The 23,766-nt window shown below is 41.0% G+C and overlaps 1 protein-coding gene across 7 annotated transcripts; it reads left to right on the forward strand.

Moving 5' to 3' along the window:
- BVES (blood vessel epicardial substance) lies at positions 1 to 23,391 on the forward strand. 7 transcript variants are annotated; one of them, XM_015858697.1, is made up of 8 exons: positions 1 to 310; positions 2,836 to 3,060; positions 4,412 to 4,536; positions 10,598 to 10,785; positions 11,736 to 11,844; positions 14,054 to 14,221; positions 16,605 to 16,746; positions 23,097 to 23,391. In XM_015858697.1, exons 2-8 carry the CDS (start codon positions 2,841 to 2,843, stop codon positions 23,219 to 23,221), a joined length of 1,077 nt encoding a protein of 358 aa, XP_015714183.1. In that variant the 5' UTR covers positions 1 to 310; positions 2,836 to 2,840; the 3' UTR covers positions 23,222 to 23,391. The 7 variants fall into 7 exon arrangements, with proteins under 7 accessions (XP_015714183.1, XP_032299811.1, XP_032299810.1 ...); XM_032443920.1 differs by lacking the exon at positions 1 to 310 and adding an exon at positions 2,029 to 2,052; XM_032443919.1 differs by lacking the exon at positions 1 to 310 and adding an exon at positions 2,078 to 2,100.
- Positions 23,392 to 23,766: the final 375 nt, after the last annotated feature.

Genomic DNA, 23,766 nt, shown 5'->3' on the forward strand with positions numbered 1-23,766 from the left:
TCCCGCGGACATCACGAATCAAAGCACCGCGTCCCCCCAGGCGAGCCCCGAGCCGGGCCGTGCAACCCCGCAGCCCCCCGGGGCGGGCGGGAGGCGCCTGCGCGCTACGGCCGCTCGCTGCCGGCCCCGGGCTGGCGCCTCCCGCAGCCCGCCGGCGGCTGCTGCCTATTTTAGTCACAGCGGCGGCGGGGGGCCGCGGCCGGACGTGGGGCCGGGCGGGGGCTGCCGGCTGTGCGAGGAGTAGGGGTCCGTGCCGTCCATTCGTCCGGGAAACTTTGCCGAGGGCGCCCGGCAGGGCTCACGGGGACAGGTGAGGGGCTGGGGGCGGCGGAACGGGGCTCGGGACGGAGCGGTGTTGGCGGGGTGACGTGCGGCGCCTGCCCCGGGGTGGGTATGGCGGGCTGCGTGGTGTCTCGTTTATCTTAAAAGCGGCCCAAAGAGCGGGTTCCTCGCTTCGTTATTCGTCTTGGTACACGCGGGATTTGGGGCTAAAACAAAGCTTGGAGGCGTTGGGAAAAAAAGCGGGGCTACAAGCGGCAGCTGCGGCTTGGGGCCGTGCCGTGCCTTTGCGGGCGGTGCGGGGCTGGTATCGGGCTGTCGCTGCTGTGAGCCCGAGGGAGGTGCTGTGCTCCTCGCAGGTGTGTGTCCTTGTTCGCTGCGCACAGTGAAAATACGGCGAAGTTTGTCGGGCTTAAGGTGAGGAGGAAGAGTAGTTTCGGTAGTTGCCGACGTTTAACCGAAGTGAACTTGCCCTAGAGAGCATATCGAAATGAAGCGTTTCTTAACACCGCTTTCCCATTCGCACTTATTTCGCTGTGAAAAGGAAGATGGTGCTTCGAAAGAGTGGCCTCTAGGGAGTGCGCGGTGAGAGCTGGCTGCTCCGTGTGTCCCATATCACCTCGTCAAACCCCCTGAGTAGTTTCTCCAAATCCCTTTTTGAAGGCGTCTGAGGTTTTGGGGACCTTTAGGAATGGATTTCAAAGTTTATCTGTGTATAACGATGTTCTGAGCACAGGAAAATACAACGACAAACCCAGCTGGGGTGTTCAGTTGCGTTCTCAGAATGTATTACTGTAACTCTTTACAAGTGACATGCACACAAGAAAAATTGCTTAGGCTTTCCTGTTGGCTGTGCTAATTTCTGGTAGATTTAGTATTGCAGTGCCACTGAGTTTGTTCTGTGTTAAGTTCACGCTGAAACATGGCAGCGCTGGAGGTGAAGACTAAAGAACTGAATATGAGTATGAGGACTTCAAAGTGTTATAGCTTATAAAAGATAGACGTGTCTATATCTAGCTTCCCAAGTTGTAATTTAGGCAGCTAAATAGGTGGTGTGGATGCTCACAAGCTCTGAACATCCCCTTGTTACAACTGTGGATGCTCTGCTGACAAGGATGTCCAGTGGCTTGGTCAGTGCATGCTAGAGAAACCCTTCTCTTGTTCTGCTTTATGACTGCTGGGTTATGGAGTCATAGGATATCCCAAGTAGGAAGGGACCTGCATGAAGCCCCTGAGTCCAACTGCTGGCTCTATGCAGGACTGTCCAGAAATCAGACTTTATGACTGAGAGCATTGTCCAGATGCTCATTGGGCTCTGGCAGATTGAGGCCACGACCGTTTCCCTGAGCAGCCTGTGCCGGTATCTGACCACCCTCTGGTGAAGAACCTCTTCCCGATACCCACCCTGGATCATCACACTGGAACTTGTGGCCGGCAAGAGCAGCATGACTGCTGTGGGCCATGAGTCTTAAATGCGTGAGGTGTTCCAGCCAAGCCTTAGGAGAGCAGGGCATCCTTGAAAATCATTGCAATGCAGGGACACTGTACACCATGTCCTTGCAGTGTTTGATCCTGCTAAATGTCTCTGTGTGTTCTGCAGCTTGCCTTATCTGTGACACACTCTGGGCAACTGACAGCTATAACAGCTATGAGATGGTTGAATTTTCCTTCCTAGTGTCTTTCTGCTCACTGCTTTAAAAGGGGGCTGAGGGACTCTTTATTTTCAGACATTGCCTGACTTGGTGAAGTCTTGCACACAGGCTGACTGGGGAAGTAAGAGAATGGATGGATGGCGCTGAAGCAATGTTAAGTGTTGAAGAGGTGCACAGTGCAAAGAAAAAAAGAAGCCTATATTTTTAGTTTAGGAGTCATGGTTTTTATAACTCTCTCATTTTCTTCTGGAGTTCTGCAGACTCTTGCAAGATTTCTTATAGACAGACCAAGTGGTTTCCCTGAAGAACTTTATTGTAACTCACCAGCCTGGAGCCTGGGCATCTCCCCTTTTGGTTTGATAGCTCATCAGTGGGCTGAGAAACCATAACATTAATTTATGGTTCTCAGAAGTAACTTGATGGGTTGCTGGTGGTTTTGTATTTGTTTGTTTTTTTGCGTTCTTTGGTTAATGAATGCTAAATAATGTGTAGCTTAGGAGATCCCAGATGATCCTGAAGGAGAGCGTTATTCCTCCCTTAGGACTCACCAGTCCTAAGTTAGAAGAAGGATTCTATTGACTTTGCCTGTGATCTTGGAGCCATTCAGTAAATGGGAGACCCAAAAGGTGATACTTATTTATGTAGGACCTGGATGAATACCCTGCATGTTTCACTGAGCAATGTGAGTTAAAGCAGCTAGCGTTCAGACAATGTTGTTTATACATGCCTTCCAAAATTTGAAGTAGACCATTCTTGAAGCTTAACACTTAGGTAAAAAAGAGAGAGTGAAGTGTTACTGAACTATGTAGGTCTTGCTTGCCCTTCAAAAGTGCTTTTCCATTAATGTTTCAGTTTAATGTGTATTTGTTATTTTGTTTTGTTCTTTTTTGTCTTCTCTTTGCAGGATTCATGATGGACACTACAGCAGTCAGCCCGCTCACTCCTCTAGGCGTTATTCCAGACTTAAAAAATGCCACCTCTGTGCCTTTCAATGAGACTGCATGTGAAAACTGGAAGGAGATCCATCACCTTGTTTTCCACGTGGCAAATATTTGTTTTGCAGCTGGCCTGGTTATTCCGACGACTCTGAACCTTCATATGATTTTTCTGCGAGGTTTGCTCACTGTAGGTAGGTGACATTTATCTTAGAATTTCACAGAGATGCAGTTTACAACTTCAAAGCTGCACAGATGTTGACTTAAAAACAAGTGTACTGCATTTACTTTAAACTTCTCTAGCTGCTTAAAATTAATTGAATTCCAAATTACAGTGAAATCCTTATATCTTACAGACCTTACCTTTTAGGCTTCAAGTAAATACATTGGTTGGTGCTCTGGCGTAGTAAATGTATGACAAGTAAGGCTTTCTTTGGAGTGCTTTGGACCATAGATCTTGCATTTTGAACAGATAAAGAATAAAAATTTGTTAAGATGAGGTGGCAGCTGAAAGCAAATTTACTCTGTGGGCAGTGGAATATCTAGTCCCAATGGATGTTTTGTCCTCTGCTGCTCCACAGTATTGCTCTTCCAGGCTTAGTGTCCTCATTTCTTCCTAGTCTAATTTAGCAGCTAATAAAGAGCCATTACATGTTGATTTTTCTGATCTATATGTACGTGCTGCCTGGCCAGACACCCATACAGAATATTGAGTTCATGTTCAGCATTACCTTCAGGGAAAAACAGGAAAAGGAAATTTAATTGCATGTCTTTTCTTCTGCATGAGTATTAGGGAAAATATATCTGTCTACATCCATCTCTATTGGACATGGCTGAGTTTGGCTGGCTATTTCACATTTATCTGCATGGGACTCACTGATGTATAACCTATCGTCTGTTAAGTACTGTCTTGGTAGGCTAAAAATAACATCCCTGATCATTAAGCATGCTTTACCTTGTAAAACAATTGTCGTTATTCAAAACAAAGTAACTGAAAAAGAATAAGCATTTGAAAATTTCTCTTTGATGTTACACCAGAGGATTCTAGTTCCTGCCGTGACTTTGTCAAAATACAGCAATGATGCCTCCCTTTCATTTTCAGAAATATCTGTGCACAACTTCAGGAGTTTTTTGTGCGAGTACAGCTCCCTAGTTAGACATGAATGTCTCTGATGTGGATAATGAACATTTGTTTCTAGGTTGTTGTTTGTCTAATTAATGCACTAATAAAGTTTTGTAAGCTGCTTTTTCAGTGTGATTTTTAGTAACAGGCCATCATGGGCTGCACTTTTCTGCTGTCCCCAGTCCCTTCCTGAATTCTTGTTGCTCTGGTACTGTAGCCTTGTATAGCAGGACTGCAGTCCCAGTGCCTGTTGGTGGCACTGTAGTCATTACTCATGCTACCTTTGCATGTGCTGATCCACAGGGCCAAACTAGTAACATTTTGGGGTATATTTGCACTCAGATGACAATCCCTTGGTGATTTTATAAGAGAATGTGTTTATTAGCCTGTGAAAGTTAATTTCCTTTTCTTAATTTTTACAGGATGTGCATTGTTCATCATTTGGGCTACGCTGTACCGTTGTGCCTTGGACATCATGATCTGGAATTCTGTGTTTTTGGTGGTCAATCTTTTACACTTCATATACCTAGTGTATAAAAGAAGGCCGGTATGTACATCAGCTAAATTGCACAAACAGTCTAGTAAGATGTAAGAAAAAGAAAGTTTTGACCATATTTGCTGGATAAACCTATTGCTTGAGTTCCATGGGAGTTGTTCTGAGCTAAGTCAAAGAACAACTTCAGTAAGGGTCCAAGCCATCAGAATGCTCTTAGTCTGATTCAGTACATAATTATTTTCCTGAAATCCTTATTCTTGGAAAGTGATTTGACTTCATAAGTTACTATTGGCTGTTTTTGCCTTTTTTCTTCTGATAGTAAGGAAAAAGCTACTTTTCTTAGCTGAGAGACCAGAAACACTTCTGGTTTCCCTGTGTTTCCATCTATTTCTATTATTTCTCCTGAAATGAAGTCCTACTAAGATATTTAAAATTGAGCATTCTGGAACAGTAATTGCTTAAGCAAATGAGTTTGGGAGGGACACAGCTTTCCTATCATCTGGTTATTTTTCTCTTTTAAGTTTTAAACAGCCTCTGTGGTGAGAAAGGAGACTGTTAAATTAGAAGTGTCCAAATAGACTCTTACTTCAATATTTATGAGTGACCTTCATATTCATCACTCTGCACGCAAATGTGCTAGTCCGTATGTTTTCACTGTCACATTCTTTTAAAATGTGAATAAAAGATAAATGAGGTTCTGCTATTTTTTTTAAAGGAAAGTAAACAGCAAAACAGAATCTTTTTTTGCCCTTTCCTCATCTTATGCATTCTTTTAGCTTGTTTATTCATTGAGTTTTGAGAGTCATAGCTGAGAATTTTGCAACTCCCTTTGTTTCCTTTGAAAGGGTGCATTAAGATTCCTTCCTTCAAATGCACCATAATTATATGTTTGAAATACATACCAAAACCAGAGGATACTTTACCCTGCCTTCAGCTAAACGTGTATCCAAGAGAAAGGTGTTTTGTTTTCATTATTCATCCAGAGTTGCATTCTGTCACTGCAAAATGACAAGCAACCCAACCTTCTGCTGGTATATGCTTGTCAAAACTAGATAACTTGTAATATAATATCTGCTATTACATACCACTCAAATTTTAATGAAGTGCTAAGTGTTCAAAGTGTTGGTATTACATTCTGTGGTCTGCAAAGTCAAAGTCATATGGATTTGTAACATAAAGGTTACAGGAATATGTGGTGTCAGGTTGTCAGGTTTTGAGCAGAATAACCTTGTTTTTACTTAAAATCAAATGCTTTCCAGAAGTGTTTAACAGTTGGTACAGTAAAACTGCTGTAAATAATCTATTCACACATCAAAGCATTGGTGAGAGTAGGAAACAGATTCAGCAAAGGCAAACCCAGAGTCCTGTACCTGGGGAGGAATAACTGCATGCATCAGTACAGGTTAGGGGGTGGAAAGGATGGGTGAACTGCTGGAAAGCAGCTCTGTAGAGAAGGACCTGAGTGTCCCAATGGACAACGGGTTGACAGATTGAGCCAGCAGTGTGCTCTTGTGACTAGAGGGGACAGCAATATCCTAAGATGAATTGAAAGAGTGTGGCCAGCAGGTTGAGGAAGGTTCTCTTCCCCCTCTACTTTGCCTAGGTGAGCGATCACCCCTTCCTTTCCCATATGGGCAGGTACATCTAGAGGTACATCTGGTCAAGACCAGATTTAGGGAATGAAACTAGGGATCTTGCTGGAGTCGTATTCTATATGAAGCCTTTGTAAACACTCCTACTGAGAATGACATTACTACCGGAAGAGTCGTCTTAAAACAAATGTCAGTACGGTTAACTTTAAGAATGAATGACAGCCTCTTGACATTCTCTATAATCTTGGATAGAGAACAAATTAAAATCTTGAAACCATTACCACCTGTGCCTTTAGTAAATCTTTAGTTCCTTCAATCTTATTCAGTATTGAACCATTTTCTAAAGACAGAAGCGTGCAGGAAACAGAAATGTTAGCATGTAGGAGGAATATCAAACACTTGTAATAGGAAGGTGATCTACGTAGGCATCAACTGTTTTCTTAGGTAGTTTCTCTCACATACTGATACTGAAATACTGCATAGTTCATTTCAGGAATGAAAGGCCTCTTAAATGAAGCATATCATACTTGAGTCTAACAATTAAGAGCACTTTCAGAGAGTACAAGTAATTACTTGTGGTTCCTACTTCTGAGACAATAGGTTTACTTTACAAAAGAGGAATGAGAGTTGGAGTCACCTTGTTACGCTCTATCTATGAGTTACACATCCAACTTAAGGTAGTTGTCCAGTATAATTCAGCCTACCTACCTAATAGCTGTTGGGAGGTGTGATATTGTCATGCCTCTCCTTTGGCTTGAGAATAAGTCTGTACAGCTATTGCTAATTACTGACCTGTGTTTATGTAGTAATAGTTTGATTGTATTTCCCTACTGTTTTGTAGCAGTATAAGGAAGAAGTCAACTTAATGCGTACCTAAACAGTACTGGGTTCTGTGGTCTGATTCTCAGGAATTCTGTATTCCCACCACCACTGAAGGTGTGGTGCTGCGGTTTGTCAGTATCTCTGAAAATGGAACTCTGCATTCTTAGTAAATCACATGAATTTAAACAATGGTGGAAATTACATGGAAACGGGGTAGTATCCCAAATAATGTATGAGTCACTTTGTTACAAGCTATGAGCAACAGGATTACTTGAAGTGGTGTGTGATAGTCACACATCTTTCTAGCTGTTTGACATATTCTGTTTGCTGTGACAGTAAACAGAAGGCAGATTTTAAGTGTTTTTCTACAGAAAGCTGGAAAATGCCTAAGAAGAAAGAAAAGAAGTTATTAGAAACTGATTTGGAGTGAATTTTGTCTTTCTGCTTCTGTTTTATTGCCCGTCTCAGAATCAATTTTATTTAGTCATCCTCACAAATTACATTTTTAAGGAAAGAAAAGAATGGAAGAATAATTACACGCTAGCGATATTACAAAATGAATAATTAATATTTCCAGTTGTTAAATATTTATTTTATTAAATGGAGCATGCAAAATGCAGCGAGTTTCTTTTCTGACTAGAAGATTATTTCTGTGGGTTTGATTCCTTGGAGCTTTGCAGATTTGACTTTTTTAGTCTGAGTGGAAGCTGAAGGATTCTATTCAGTGTCTGTACAGAGCTCTGACTTGGAGCTTTGGCAGGATCCCAGAATATTTCAACCACTGCTGAACAAAACATTACACCTCCTCGTATGGCTCATTTGGAACATGACCCATGAGCATAACTGGAGAAGCAGTCAACTGTGCGCACAAAGAGTGAATAGTCTGTTATAAGCAAGACCATCTAAAGTGTGTATACACTGCTCAACTTGATCAATCTCTAGGAAAGTAGTTGTACCTTCTTCCTCTTATAAGTGTTAAACGTTAGAGGAAGATTGTGAAATTGGAATTGTGTACTCAGTTAAGGGAATGATTAGCATTCCAGTGCCAAATCCTCTCATGTATTGTTTTGGATTCAGGAATCTTGGGAGCTGGTTGTATTCATCGGAGGAAGGAATTTGTCTCTCTTGAGTTGCAGTGGTGATGGATAGACAGAGGTACAAATTAAATTAATGTGCATGTTAAAAATGAGGGAGTCAAGACTGTGGGGAAAACAAGTTGCCTGATGTCATGTGTATGTGGAACATACTTTGAAGTCAAGCAGTTCAGGGCAGTCACCAGCATGAGAGACATGGGCATAATGGAAGGAGTCCAGCAACCATGATGAGGAGGGGGCTGCAGCCTATGAGGAGAGGTTGGGAGAGCTGTGACTACTCAGACTGGAGGAGAGAGAGCTCAGAAATCTCATCAATGCATACAAATTCTGAAGAAGGTGTAGTGAGGACAGAGCCGGACGGTGTTCAGTGGTGCCTGGTACAAGGGCAAGAGCCAATAGGCACAAAATAAAACACAGGAGTTAATATCTGAACATCAGGAACCAGTTTCTACTGTGCAGGTCATAGAACATTTGTCCAGGTTGCCCAGAGAGGTGGTAGAATCTCCATTGTTGACAGTATTCAAAAGTTGTTTGCTCAGTGTACTGGGTGGTGTTGCTCTAGGTGGCCCTGCTTGAGTAGAGACTTAGATGGGATGATCTCAAGAAGTCCCTTCCAACCTGAGACATTCTATGATTCTTTGGCTTTACTGCTAACGCTGCCTGAACAGTTATATTCCAGCCTTCTTTTTCACGGTCCTGGCAGCATTTCTGTGGCATGTATATTCTGTGGTATTATAGGAAAAGAGAATTCATGTAACAAAATACTGACAAAGTGATGAAATAAATCTGATGAAATGTTTTGAGGAGGCAGTAAGTCCCGTTTGAAGCATGTGTATGGACAGATCAAAAAAAGTAAATGAACAAAACCTGAGTATTTTAATATAGTTGAGGGTGGTAAGTGTTCATAAAGTTAATGGTAAGTTTTGCCAGGTATAATGGAAAGAAAGTTCTCAGAAGTTCTTGCAGGAGTTAAGCCTTTGAAAATAGGTGTTGGTGTCTGTTTGGCAGTAAGGCTGCTTAAGAAACCTCAGTGGGTTATAACCATTATTTCACTGTGCGTTATTTTTTGGGTAGGAGACTGCAGGTTAGGGATATTATTTTATTAAGCTTTTGTGGAAAAATGAAGGCTACAAAGACCATTCTGAGACGTCATGAAGCGTTAATGTTGAGGTCACCTAAGCAGCTTTATCTCTTCCTGTGTAGAAATATAGTAAGTAGCTGTATACTGTTTATGTAGGATTAACCCACCGTCTTTGCCTACGTGTTTGTCAGTTCCAAAGCAATTGCTGTGGAGTTCAGTTGCCTGTATGAGGGATGAGTGGCATCCAGTAGCTGAGGCAATGAGTGATATACTTCAGATATGGTTCCATAAATCTGTAAAGCTTCTCCTTCAACTCAATTTGTTCTAAATGTAAATAAAGGTTAAGTGTCATGAATTTTGATTTACTGTTCAGCACTCATATGTAATTCTCCCAGAACAGGGGGAGTTTTTAACGTGAATTATAAATCTCTTAGGGCTGAAGACTAATTTTTTTTTTTTTTGCCCTGAAATAGTTTTCTGGGGGAGAAATTATATGTACTTCAGAGTTAGAATTCATTGTGAGTCCAGGAACAATCTTGGTCCTTTTTGGACTGCATCCTACTCTAGAAATTTTTCAGTCTGCTCTGCTACCATGAGCTGAAAATTGACTCCTGGCCTTCTGTATTACTTTATTCTTCCCTATTTTTAATATGGAAATAAGAATAATAATAATTTTTTTATTATTATTATTTTTAATTAGAAGATGTGTAAATATGGAATATTCTCATTTGTTGAAGTGCTAGCTTGTTTTCTCCTTTTTTTTTTTTTCCTCTTGGTTTTCCTTTTTTGTTGTTGTTGTTCTATTTATCTATTCATAATCTGGTGCTTCTTTCTAATTTGTTTGTTCAAGCAGCTTCTGCTTTAGGGAAGGCCAGGGCTCTGTCCTATTCCCTGCTGCTTTCATCCAGGAAGGATCTCCAGGCTTGGTATTTCAGCCAGCTTCCTTTCTCTCACCGCTGCTGCGTGAATTTGAGTGGGCTCCTAGATGAGGGATGTTCAGCTGGTAGTAGTATTTTTCTCCCTAAACACACGTGTGTTGTAATGATGGGTTTGTTTTTTAGGACTTGTAGTTCTGCTTTTCTGCTGCAGGTAAGCCAAGATGGAAGCCAAGGGATGAAAGATTCCCAGGAAAGCCCAAGGGATGACCAAAATGAGTCGTGGGCATGGTGTGGAAAGTGTAGGCAATCTCATTATATGTGTAGTTCTGGTGTAAGTTCTATGCACTGCTAGATCAGACGAAGTCTCAAAAGATTCCATGCACCTGATTTACCATACTTTTTATATGAAATGGTTATTCCTAAAGCACCAACTTGCTGGAGTTGCTAGTCTAGCTAAGGTTTTGGTCACCCTGTCAGATAGGCAGCACTGTGGATAGTTTGTCACATTTACCAGTTCTTTTCTTGTCTAAACATAAGGAATACAAAGATGTTACTCAGATTTAGCAGCTAAAGCATGCATGCAATATTAGCCTTTCTTGGCTAGACTATCTCTTTGTATTAATATCTTTGGTGTTTGCATTCTAGATCAAGATAGAGAAGGAGCTCAGCAGCCTGTACAAGAGAATGTTTGAACCACTCCATGTGCCTCCAGAGCTATTCCAGAGATTAACTGGGCAATTCTGCAACATTCAGACTTTGAAGACAGGTCAAGCTTACGCTGCAGAGGATAAAACATCAGTTGATGACAGGCTAAGCATCCTGCTGAAGGGGAAGTAAGTGCTATAAAGCTTCTTATGTGTTTCATGGTAGTTGAATTCATGAGAAAGTTGGTGGATATTTGAGGTAAGTTTCTTTTTAATGTTACTGTTTGTTGCATGTTATGGTCTGCCGCCACGTAGTACACATCAGTGTGCTATTTTTGGTACTCTTTTAAAATGACTGTAATGTTTCTTAGTGCAAATACATTCTGCCTTTGTGTGTGTGCAGCCGTATTGATTTTAATGGTTATTACGTTCTTATAACACAGTCTTCCAGAACAAACAAGAAGTTTATTCTGGTTTTAGGTGTCTGAGACTTTTCCTCAGTGCATTCTCAGGTTTTAAGGTTAAAATATATTGTGCATGAGGGAAGGAGAAAATAACCATCCATTAGGCTTTAAACCAAGGGGCCTGTTAAAATTGGTTCATTGCACTTATACATGCAAACAGAAAGGGGAAGGTGCATTGCCCAGATATAGCTGGCAGACCCAAATGAGAAAGGGTAAAATAAATTGCCACATCCAGGCTGCGATCTTGAGGTTCTCGTTAAGTTATGCCCAGAATTCTAAGCAGTCTCTGTTAATGGGAGTGCTGACATCAGGTTTCATCATTTTTCTTCAAAGTCATTAGTAGCTCATTCCTGAAGCTAATTATCTGAAGGAAGCCTGATTCTGATTGGGATCTAGAGCATCACGCACCAGACCTTTTTCTGTTCTGACAGTTGTGTTTTGGGGCTGCACACCACATCAGGCATCCAGAATTGGCTGTTAAACTTACATTTGGATTTGGTGGAGTTTCAGGCAGAAAGTAGGTTGATTCCAACCCCAGAAGATGTACATATTTGTACATGTTGTACTGTCTGTTGCCTTCTGCATTACCTTTGTCAGTAATTGTATTCAAATTTAGATAAAATAAGTCATCCTCCATTGGTTTTGAAATGATGTTTCATACTTTTTTATTTCCAGAATGAAGGTTTCTTATCGAGGACATTTTCTGCATAATATTTACCCCTGTGCCTTTATAGATTCACCTGAATTTCGATCGACTCAGATGAACCGGGGTGAAAAATTCCAGGTACGTTTTGGCTTAAATGTCGCCAGATGTGAACTAATGGGACGATTAAAAGAAAGTACTAATAACCTACAGAAGGCAAAACCCAAACGCAACACACAAAAACTCAAGGAAAACAAATAAACAAACTTGGCGACAACAACAAACCCCAAATATAATTTTAGGGAATACTGAACTATTTGGTTTGAGTAATTTTGCTTTCTAATACTGGTGTCTGATGCCAGACCATGCCAAGAGTTACTTTTAAAATGAAATGCTGCAAAACAGTATTATTATGGTGTTTACTGAGCAGTCTGTCTTTTCCTGTTACTGTCTTTCATTTTACTGTTTGCAAGCATGTTTTGTGCTGGAAGATTATTTGAGACAACTAATTTATAGGTGAGAGTTTTGCTGAGGTGAGTGATCACAGAATGACCCGGGTTGGAAGGGACCTCAAGGATCATGAAGTTCCAACCCCCCTGCCTGGCAGGGCCACCAAACATACACATTTACTAGATCAGGTTGCCCAGGGCCCCATCGAACCTGGCCTTGAACACCTCCAAGGACAATGATGACATGAGCAGTCTCGTCGCTAGTTCAAAAACAGAATTGGAAAATCAATTACATTATAATGTAGTTACTAAATTTATTACTAAAATAAAAGATTAAAAAAAAGTGCAGGAACTAATCATTTGAAAGTAGTTAAAACAGTGTGAATTGAAAGAGCTGTTTGAATTAAAATATTCCTAGGGGAACAACAAGAATATGTAGCTTAGTGGTAGAACAATAAGGGTATATATCTCTAGCATTCTAATTATACTAGAACGTTAATGAACATATTATAGAATAGCTTCTGATAAAGATAAGAGGTTTTTTTTTTTTTTACATAGAATGAAATCACTGTTTACCTCTTGCTATTCTTTAACTGTGTGTGTAGAATTGACTGCCTGTGGCTGGGCTGGATATGACCCTGCTGATATTGTAACAGAGGAAGAGGGAGGAAGAGTAGGGCAGCATCTAAAATCAGTGATTGATGTAACACGTTCCAGTCAAGCACTAGGCTTAGCGCCAAAGGGAGATGGTTGTCAGGACATATTCATTTCATGGCAGCAAGGTGTCTGGCAGTGCTGTACCCCTCTTGGTACCATCTATTTCTCCCATAAATTACCAGATATGAATCAGTTCTGCTGAAGGGAAAAGACTTGAGCTCCTAGTTGTGCCTGCCTGAAAAATTATTGCAGTCTTGGTGCTTTGTGCATCCTTCACTTGTGAGGTTTGCTTGCAGTTTGCTGTGACACACAAACGTTCTTGGCAGCACCATCAACACAGGATGGATATTTCGTCCTAGGGACTCCATCTGCTGGCGATGCATCCAAGTTCTTCCCAAGTTCATATTCCTCTGTCATAGACTGTAAAGTTAAAACCCAAGTATATGTGGCAGTTTTCCATTTTATCTTAGGCTTTATATATATATATGTGTGTGTGTGTTTATATATGTATATACGTGTATGTTAGATAAAGGTAGTTTCTGATAGGACGCTTTGTCTTCATAAATTCTTCTTAATTCCTTTTGCAAAGCATGCTGTTGCAACATCCCAGAGCTGATCTCTGTCTGCCACTGCCCTCCGCTGGCACAGCTGGACAAGTCTGACCAGGAGTTTGTAGGTGCTAATGCCTTCCTCATTTGGCTGCAGCGGAATTGTCCTTGCTTAAACCAATGAGTCCCTGGTCCAAATGCAAGGAGGTAGTGCTTGTGAGATGCGGAGGCCTGAGGTGGAAGAGAAAAAGGCATGATGTTTTGTTTTTGCTTTTTACTGCATCTGTTTTTTAAACTCTTCCATGGAAACCTTTGGTTTGTACCAGTTCTTCCTACTTGGTCACAGTCATATGAGGTAAAACCAGGTAGTATGCAGGCCTGTTGGGATGTGCCATCAGCACAGGACTGACTATATATATCTATTCTAACATAAATGTTTGCTGTTTTGGAACTTCTGGGGGATTTCCTCTTTGTTTTATCTCCCACCAGATTTCTTGAAAAACAAAGTGGTCTGTTTATCAGATAAAAACTGATGGTGATAACCATCTGAGAAGATTTAAATTGGTAAATACAATTTTCTAAGGGATACAAAAAAGTTATTTGGCTTTAAATTTATTTTAACTAGAGGTGCAAATAAGATGGTAGCACTTATTTGCAAGCAAAAGAAAAGGGCTAATTCTGTGTGTGTTTTCTCAGGTCACCATTATTGCAGATGATAATTGCAAGTTCCTTTGCTGGTCCAGGGAAAGACTGACATACTTTCTGGAAACTGAGCCATTTCTTTATGAGATCTTTAAGTATCTTATTGGTAAAGATATTACAAATAAACTCTATTCGCTGAATGACCCAACCTTAAATGACAAGGTAAGCAACTGCAGTTTCATTTTGGAACTTACACACAAGTAAATGCATCGTTGCTTCAACTTTAAAATACCTTTGCTAAGGACTCTGACTAACTCATTCTTCTTTGAACATAGCGGAAATGTGTTTTAGGTGTCATGGTAAGTGGCCTGTTTGTAGTTGTGGATATATTGATTATCTTACTTTCCTTTTGTCTCCTTCCTTAGTTACAGGGCTTTTCAGTGTTTGTCAGGGATGCCACTTGGCTGCTGGTAGTGGGTTTTTTTTTTTATTACTTATGTAGTGGCTGTAGGATTCTCATACATAATTTATTTGAAGAACTTTCACCATCATTTACGAAAAGCTTGGAATATTTATAATACTGTGTTTCCACATTCTGTATTTACTGACTTAATTTGCACTTACCCAAAGCAAAAATCCTTATCAGATTGCCCATATACAAATGTATGTGAAGCAGTTATTTCTGCAAAGTTATGAATTTATTGGGAAAAGATCCAAAAGAAGTGGCTGCCACTGCTACTTTATATACAAAGCCTGCTGATATATTTTGTAATGTATTTGTGATTAATTAGACACTGAAAGTTTTCTCAATTCTCAGTAGGCTACGGTCAAAAATAAGGGAGTGTTGGAGGGACAGGTGTTAAAGCACTGCTTGTTCTGCCTTCTGGTTAAGGACATACAGGATTACACTGATCAGTGAAACTGAGGGCTACCCTGTCTTACAATTAAACCCTCAAAACTATTTCAGATCCTTATGCAAGAAGATAAGTGATCTAGCAGGAAAGTACCATCTATAAAGTACACCTTATAAAATATGGGGCTAACTCATTTTGTTTTGGAGGGGGAATGGTGAGAAGATGGCAAGAAAACAGGAGAGAGATGTACTGTATTAAAAAACAAAAACACTTGTGTAGACAGTAAATCATTTCTGGAGTATGGCATCTGGAACAGGCATGTAGCAGCATGCTTCCTTTGTGCACTATGAGTTGCATTCTGGCATGACAGAACTGCAGCAATAGTATTTATTGATAAATAATACCACATGGAATACTCAGTGTAATATTTTAATTTGATGATTTGAAGTGAAAGATCCTTATCATACCTTCCAAATATTAAATCCTTGTGTTGCGCTGCAAGTGCAGGTATTGCTGTCGTCACATGGCAGTCTTCACTACTCAAAATGCTTCTTTTGATTGGTGTTCAGTTGTATCTGCAGAGCCTGGAAAATCAAATGGATTCCCAACCTGTTGGGCTGGGTGGGATCAGGGCTGAAAGGGACTTTTACATTCTTCGTTTACACTGTCTGTGTTTATCCCTATGGGGTTCAAATATGGCTTCATAACATGCAGGTGTGTCAGTTTGAACAGAGAAGTTCCTTTTAACTTTATTCCAGCTAAGAGTAGTTTTGAGTTATTTATACACTGAATATATATTTCATTCACAAGTCATTTAGAATAGCTAACACCAAATACAGATATTTGGCTTCACAGTCTTATGTGTATTTCTTCATTAAATGCTATTTTCACTTTAACTTCAGTTTGCAGCAACTCTTTAATTTTAGTGAAAGTAGTCACATGAAAGACTGTTTTAACTGTTGCATCACTAAGACTTCAGGAAACAATCATTCTACATGAAATCACAGAATCACAGAATTGTAGGGGTTGGAAGGGACCTCTAGAGATCATCGAGTCCAACTTCCCTGCCAAAGCAGGTTCCCTACACCAGGTTGCACAGGTAGGTGTCCAGGCAGGTCTTGAATATCTCCAGAGAAGGAGACTCCACAACCCCCCTGGGCTTAATTCTTGACTGTTGAAGCTCAGTAGAATTGAGTTATGTGTGATGCATTTGTCATGCACATTGTACCTTCCAGGTATGCTTATCTTTCTTATTCTTTATACTACCTAATGAAATACAATGTATTGTTTCATATGAATGTGACGCAGGACATCTCAGAAAGAGTACTCAAGTAGATGGAAAATCTTTGCATAGTCACACAATGCATTTTATTTGTTTTTATCAGAATCAAGAGCCGGTTAGTAAGATAAAATGTCATAAAAGCTCAGCATGATTGCAGAATATACCTGAGTGATGAACTGCCAAGCAATAAAAAGAAATTTGTCTGTAGGGAAATACCTGAAAAGTTGGTACAAAGAAGAATTAAAAGTGAATAATTCATGGCTGTTGATGTTCTAATTCCAGTATATTACTGGCGACTTGTATTTGCATTAAATCAATTTACACTGCATAGAATCTTTTGCTGTTTCTTGATTCAAAGTCACAGCTGAGACCAGACTGCCAACTACAGAAGAAATAGCTGTTTTCTGTTTTAATTTTTAATTTACTTGATCCCTTTTAAAATATATATATGTATATGTATATTTTTTAGGCCTCAAAAAAGATTGATCGGCAGCCAAGTCTTTGCTCACAGCTCTCTGTGATGCAGATGAGGAATAGTATGGCCAGTACCAGTGACAGTGAGGATGGCTTGCAGATGTTTCTTCGTGGGACTTCCTCTTCATCTTCTCTTCGTGAGTGCTCAAAAATAGTTCATACTAGTTTTGAACGCAGCTTGGTTGATCGCTAAAGATGGTTGTAGAACTTACATTGTCTTTAGTGGAAATAGAACGTAGCTTATGAGATGATGCTGTAAACCAACCAAGTGTAGGGAATTAACGGTAGGCAATCTGTAAATGCGCAAGCTTAGTATGCTAACTGAAGCTACTTCATGTAGACAGTGGAAAAAGCAACGTGTATTGTAATTGTTCATAGTATAACTGAATGTATAGGTATAATATGGAATGTTTATAGCAATGGAGAGAAACAATGTGACTGCGCACTGCCTGTCACAGTAGTATCTCCTTTGGTCTGTGACTGGTGCTTGTAGAAATTGCAAAACACTTACCCTCATTGACTGGGTGCTCTGCAGTTCCTCTGAGGCAGGTTGTGTTGGCAAGGTCTGGAAGGAGATGGTGCACAACTAATTTTGAGGCCACCTGGAAAATCTCCAAATGTGCTGTCAGGCTCTGCTTCCTTGTGCTTCGTGTAATGGAATCAGTACAGGACAGACAGAGTGAGGGAAGCAGTGTCTGACGTTTTGCTTCCAGTCTTGGAATTTATTCCTTTAGAGAATCCTTTTAAACAATTCTTTCCAGACTTTTGTTTCTGTTTGTTTTAATTTTCCCAGATAGAAACCTCAACAATAGTCTGAGCTCGGAAAGCTGCTATTGAAAACAGCAACAACAACATAACAGAAGATACTCAATTGTCTCATTTGCCTTAAGCTGTTTAGCAATTATGAAAGGTTACATAGTACTATTTACTTTGATTCGGGGAATATTTTTTCTTGGCAAGTTAGAATTTAGATGTATGAGGAAAAGAATTGCTGGCAGCTATATATTGTAGCTAAACTCTGCTGAAGTTAATGGGGGGAAAAAAAGTACTTTACCATGTAATTGTTCCATTGTGTTCCTCACAGCTCTCACCCAAGAGCTCCTGCAGGCTTGGAGAGCCTTTCTGTTTTCACTCCTTACATTTAGTCTGCATTCCCAGAGAAATGGAAGCAAAAGCTCTGCTAGTGTTTCACCCTGCTAGAATGTCTAGGTTGACAGCTGCTATATAGTTGTTAAGGGCTGGTGAAAACTCCAGTGTTATTTTCTTCGTTTCTCCTCAGCTTCCTGAAAGAACATTTAGAATCACAGTACAGTTGAGTTGGAAGGGACCTCTGGATCAAGTCCAGCACCGTGCTCAAAGTGAGGTCAGCTCTAGCAGGTTGCCTATGGCCGTATTTGGTCAAGCTTAAGATATTTTTGAGGTTGAACATTGTACACCTTCCCTGAGCAACCCATTCCAGTACTTTCCCACCTCGTGGTGAAAAACATTTCCTTTACTTAGCAGCTTATGGTTGTTGTCCCTTGTTCTTTAATGCATGCCTCTGAGAAGAATCTGACTGTCTTCTTTTCACTGTTCTGTTAGGTAGATGGAGACGACAGTAAGATTCTCTGCAAGTCCTTTGTTCGTAAGGCTGAGCACACCCAGTTCTCACAGCCTCTGTGTATGCCATGTGCTCCAGCCTGACCACCTTGGTTATCTTCACTGCACTCTTTCCAGTATGTCCATGTTTTTCTTGTACAGGAGAGCTCAAAACTGGACTCAGCACTCCAGATCCAGGAGAATAACCATTTTCTTTGACACGCTGGCCATGCTTTTGCTAATACAGCACAATTTATGAATGATCTTCACTGCAGAGGCACACTGCTGACTTGTATTCAGTTTGGTGTCCACTGAGACCCCCAGGTCTGTTTCCAAAAAGCTGCTTTACAGTCAGTGCCCACGGTGTAATTTACCTTGTAGTGTCTCAGGTGCAGGAATTTGACTCTGAAGCTCATGTCATTTGTCCATCCTCTGAAAGCCCCCATCTGACTGGCAGCTCTATCCTCTGGGATATGGTTTCTCTCTTTATGAGGCTGTCATGAATGAATTGGCAAGAGTACTCTCTGTCCCATTATCCCAATCATTAATAAAGATACACTGAAGTTTATGTGCCTTGGTACTGAGCTGTGAGGGACGCTGCTGGTAACCAGCTGCCAGCTGGATTTTGTACTGCTGTTCACTATCCTGTGATCTCCCAACAGCGTTCTTGCCCTTCATATGTTTGGACACAGCTTCCAGGAATATAGGCTATGGAATCTTTCTGGTCTTCCTTTTGTTGCCAGTGTGTTTGGAGAAGCTCTTCTTCTTGTCTTTCACTAGATCCAAGTCCAGCTGAGCTTTGGCTTTCCCAGTTCCATCCCTGCATGTGTGGGCCGTGTTTCTGTATTCTTCCTGAGCTCATTCTTGCTCTCACTTGTATGTATGTCTGAGCTCTGTCAGAACTTTCCTGTTCCTCTGTGACAGCCCTCTGCCACGCTTGCTCGACTTTCTGCACTTGGGAATGAACTGTCCTTGTTTTTTGAGGTGGGTGTTCTTGAGGACCAGCCAGCTGTTGTTGGGTCCCTGCAGGCCCTATTGTATCAGCCAAGTAGATCCCTGACTAAGATGCAGTTCACTGCCCTCCAGTCTAGGGCTGTAGTTCTCCTGTTTGTCTTGCACACCTCTCTTAGTACCTTAAAATCCACTAGCTTCTGGAAGATGCAACCAAGGTTACTGTCAGCCTTCACCTCCCTGATGAGTTCTTCCTTGTTCGCCAGTGACAGGTCCAGCAGAGCACCTCCCCTAGTCGGCTCATCGATCACTCCTGCAAGAAAACTGTCTACTACTGTCTCCAGAAACCTCCTACTTGTGCTTGGCCCTCCTGCCACCAGACATGGGTAGTCAGAGCTCCCAAGTACCCCAGGCCTTCAACTGTGAGACATCATCCAGCCATCTGAAGAAGGCTTCCATCTACTTGCTCTTCTTGATCAGGCAGCAGATACCTGCTGTGAAGTCTCCTGTGTTGGTCTGTTCTCTGATCTTTACCTATAAGTTCTCAGTTGGCTTTTCACCTGTTCCAAGGCAGAGCTCCGTGCACTGAAGCCAGTCCTTTGCATAGAAGGCACTTAAACAAACTGGCACTCTCAGAAGCCTGAAAGAAATTGTAAATGTGTATTTGTACAGTTAGCTGGATTTCAAATTCTCTTTCAGACCTAGAAGCAGAACACTTACACCAGTATTTCAGCATCAGGACAAAGCAATCTAAACGCTTGGCATTTCCAGATGTAATTGCATTAATTCCTGAGATGCATCCGTTCTTAGCAAGTACTTGATAAAAACTCTTCTGTTGTGTGTTTCCTGGTTTGTGTACCGTATTTTTTCTGGTGTGTGGTGTGTGCTTTCCTCAAGAGAGAGATGGAAATTTCTTATATGTTCTGAAAACAACATTTGGCTGCGGCACTGCCACCACACCACTGGCAACAAGAGGTGTGACAGCAGACTCTGGAGTGCGGTTCTCTTACATCTGGGGAGGCAGGGGGGGTACCCATAGTGCAGTATAAAGTACGCCTCAGGAAATACTATCAGTTCTTTTTCTTTGCGTTTTGATTAATGTGGAATTTTTGACTCCTGCAGTTGATAAAAGATTGTTTTGTCTGACTAAATCATAACGCTTTAGTCTTTCTTTTTGCCACAATAACTTGTTAGTTTGTTTTTTCTCTCGTGTAATGCTGTTGCCCGATGATGTGTTTGCTACCAAGGTGAGCTCTGTCTGAAGATCTGTACTGACTTTGTTTTATGGCTACTATGTACTTACTTTTTCTCAGATAGCAGGAAAAGCTGAAGCAAAAAGCTGCCGTTTACCTTCCCACTGTTCAGCTTTCAAAAACCTTCAGTGCTTCTTCACAGCATAGTCAGTCTTTTTTCGTGTGTGCTTTTTAATTCTCAGTATGAGGTACATACAGAGGCATACAGCCCCAGCGCTGTGTTCCCTGAATTCTCTTGCAGTCGTGCACTAATTTCTTAAGAACAAACAAACAAAAAAACCCAAGCAGAATATTCAGTGAGGAGCAATATGGAAATGACAGCTGTATTTCTTTTGGGAGAAGCAGCAACAAATGAGTGTACAGAAGTTCTGCACAATTCCTGTCTTGCCATTCCTGGATGATCAATGTGTGGACAGAAGCTTCTCATTACAGATACGATGTCTGACTACTACAACTAAAATAGGTCTTATTTTCTTAATTTCCATGCTCTTTAAAATGTGAACATTTATTTTGTGTAATCTTAACATGAATTATGCTTTTAGCTGTTCTGAAAGTTACCAACTTTGACTTATTTCATAAAGAAACTGATGTAAGGCTATTTTCAAAGTGCTTAGCAGTGGAAGAGTGGAAAAATTCTAAGTAACTGGCCACAAACTACAATTACTAACGAAACTATGTTTTGAATTTAATTAATTGAGAAACCCAACTAACTGTTTGCTTTTATATTAAGGAAATAACCAACACGAGTTCTGTAGTGCTTACGGAGTGAGTCATTTGCAGCATGATGCTTTCTGTTGATAACATCACATTAACTCAACAAGCGTCCTCCAAAAGGTATTAAAGTAAAATTTGTGTATTATGGTACATGGGCTTGGCATACGTGATCCATCTGTATGTGACTTGTTAGTAAATGAAATTGATTTATCTCTTCTTCCAGTGTATGAGGTAAGTAGAAATAGTTAAACTCGATCAGAAGTACAGCTGGCTTTCAGTCCTTCAAAAACATTTCAGTACTGGGTTCTGTTGAGAAAACCTATTGCTTGGTAATACTTAGTAAGGATACAGTTAGAGTATTTTCTTAGAATGACCTGGGTTGAAAAGGACCACAGTGACCATCCACTTTCAACCCCCTGCTATGTGCAGGGTCACCAACCACCAGACCAGGCTGCCCAGAGCCACATCCAGCCTGGCCTTGAATGCCTGCAGGGATGGGGCATCCACAACCCCCTTGGGCAATCTGTTCCAGTGCATCACCACCCTCTGTGTGAAAAACTTCCTCCTAATCTCTAACCTAAACCTCCCATCTCAGTTTAAAGCCATTTCCCTTTGTCCTATCACTGTTCACCCTTATAAACAGTTGTACCCCCTCCTGTTGTACGTTCCCTTCAAATGTTGGAAGGCCACAATGAGGTCTCACCAGATCTTTCTCTTCTCCAAGCTAAGCAAGCCCAGTTCCCTCAGGAAAATACCATTTTAATGGGTGTTTGACTTCAGTACCTCAGGAGAGTTCGGTAGCAGCGTTTATGGAAGGCCTGCATTTGAGGTCTGGTTCAGTCTCCAACTTCTGTTTGGCACTGGATGGAGGCATGAACAGGCAGGGTTTCATGGTTGTGGAAAATAAGGGCATGGTGTTGAATCAAACAAGAGCATTAGAGCTGATATCAGAACCCTGCTTAGCAGTTACAGCTTCTTCCTTCTGATTTCGGAAGAGAAGTGAGCACTTGGAAACAAAACCATTCTAAAAATTGCAGTAAGCTAAACTAAATCTAAAACAATAGAAGCTGAAGCTGTAATCCAGCATTTTCAGGCATCCTTTCACCTTTGAGTGTGATCTGTTGGTCTCCCAACAAAGTCAGTGTTACAGCTGAACCGTAGATTTGGATAACTAACTGATGTGCTCATCACGTGTTTGGGCTGCAGAAGCCCATCTGTATAGAAGGGAGTGATTAACAATTCCAGTTCTTAAACCTGTGTGAGTAACCCTTTATCATGCCAATAAAATAGCATTTTGAGTGCTAGAATAAAATACTAACACATTTTTAACATAAAAGTTGTAGAAAGCTAAACAGCATTTGTGGGAATGTAACTTAAGAATGCGATACCGTAACACTTTCTGGTCTTGCCTGTGGCAAAGTGTTTTGTTCTTTGTGTGAAATGCTCTACAGAAATACGTCCTTCCTCATTGGCCTCCTCAGAAGAGCACTGTGCTGTGTGTGCCCTTTTTTATGTAGTGAGAGCAACCCTGAATGACTGTGTGATAGCTATTAGTACTTTAATTTCCATGTGTAAATCATATGCAGGTGAGAACTAGCACTCATTGATTCCTTTTGCTAACCAAGTATATTGGTTCTTAAACTGATATATTGATCCCCATTACTAAACAAACTAGCCTGAATCAAGTCTAACAGTGAGAAAATGGTTCTCAAGGACAGCGAGGTGTTTATCTCATGCAATCAGGATTTGCACTGAAGTCTATAGTGGTTGTGAGATCTGAGCCCTGAAGGTGTTCCTGGTGCATGTCAGCTTGGCTGTCCCACACCTATGGTTTCTTCGTGCCTGTGGCCAAATAACAAAGAAACCTTCAGTTATATGGGATGTGGAAACTAGAAAAGGATCATCAGAGTCTGTACTCTGTGTCACGGATGGGTATGAAAAGCAGGTATGCATTATTAAATTAATTGCTAATTTCTTTGACGCTGTGGCAGGCCCAGGCCGGACATCACCCTACCTGAGAACTTCAGCAAAGATGAAGCCAATAGAAGAAAGTGTTGAAGACGATGTCTTCGAAGCACCGTCGGCTGAAAAGCTTGAGCTGCAACGGCTGCCTTGAACAAATGTATCAGCTGATGTGTAAGAGCTTGTGCAGAGCTCCAGGGCGAGAGGAAGGAATATGGAAGCTAAGAAAGTCTGTCTGTCTTTGAAAATACCACACCATATGTCAGTGGCTCCTAGACAGAAATGTCACACTTTTACTTCTAAATAAAGAAGCAAACAAACTTGTGCGGCTTTTGTTTCTGTTCTCTGGATGTGGATGTTATGGTGTTGTAGTTTCTTTTCGGTAATATCATTATTGTAAGTCTCCTATGAAATAGTATCTACTATTTTGTGTACAGTTGTAGGTATTTGCTACTAATTCTGGTATTTCCTAACCTGACAGCTTGATAATAATGACTTTTTAATTATTTTTGTCCAATTATTTATATGTATAGAATCATTAAGGTGGGAAAAGACTGCTAAGGTCATCTAGTCCAACAGTCCAACCCATTGCCACAGTGCCCACTAAATCATGTGTGTTACCCAGAAATGTAATGTTGCCTCAAACCTGAACTACTTTTGTAGGTAAGTATATTAATACTGAAGCTTTGGTTGAAGCTT

The sequence above is a fragment of the Coturnix japonica genome, chromosome 3 (genome assembly GCF_001577835.2).
Source record: "Coturnix japonica isolate 7356 chromosome 3, Coturnix japonica 2.1, whole genome shotgun sequence".
NCBI lineage: Eukaryota > Metazoa > Chordata > Aves > Galliformes > Phasianidae > Coturnix > Coturnix japonica.

Coding starts and splice junctions, on each gene's coding strand:
- BVES (XM_015858697.1), top strand. CDS start 2,841: ATGATGGACACTACAGCAGTCAGCCCGCTCACTCCTCTAGGCGTTATT. Junction 4,537..10,597: donor TAGTGTATAAAAGAAGGCCG/GTATGTACATCA, acceptor TTTGCATTCTAG/ATCAAGATAGAGAAGGAGCT. Junction 16,747..23,096: donor TTCCTCTTCATCTTCTCTTC/GTGAGTGCTCAA, acceptor ACGCTGTGGCAG/GCCCAGGCCGGACATCACCC.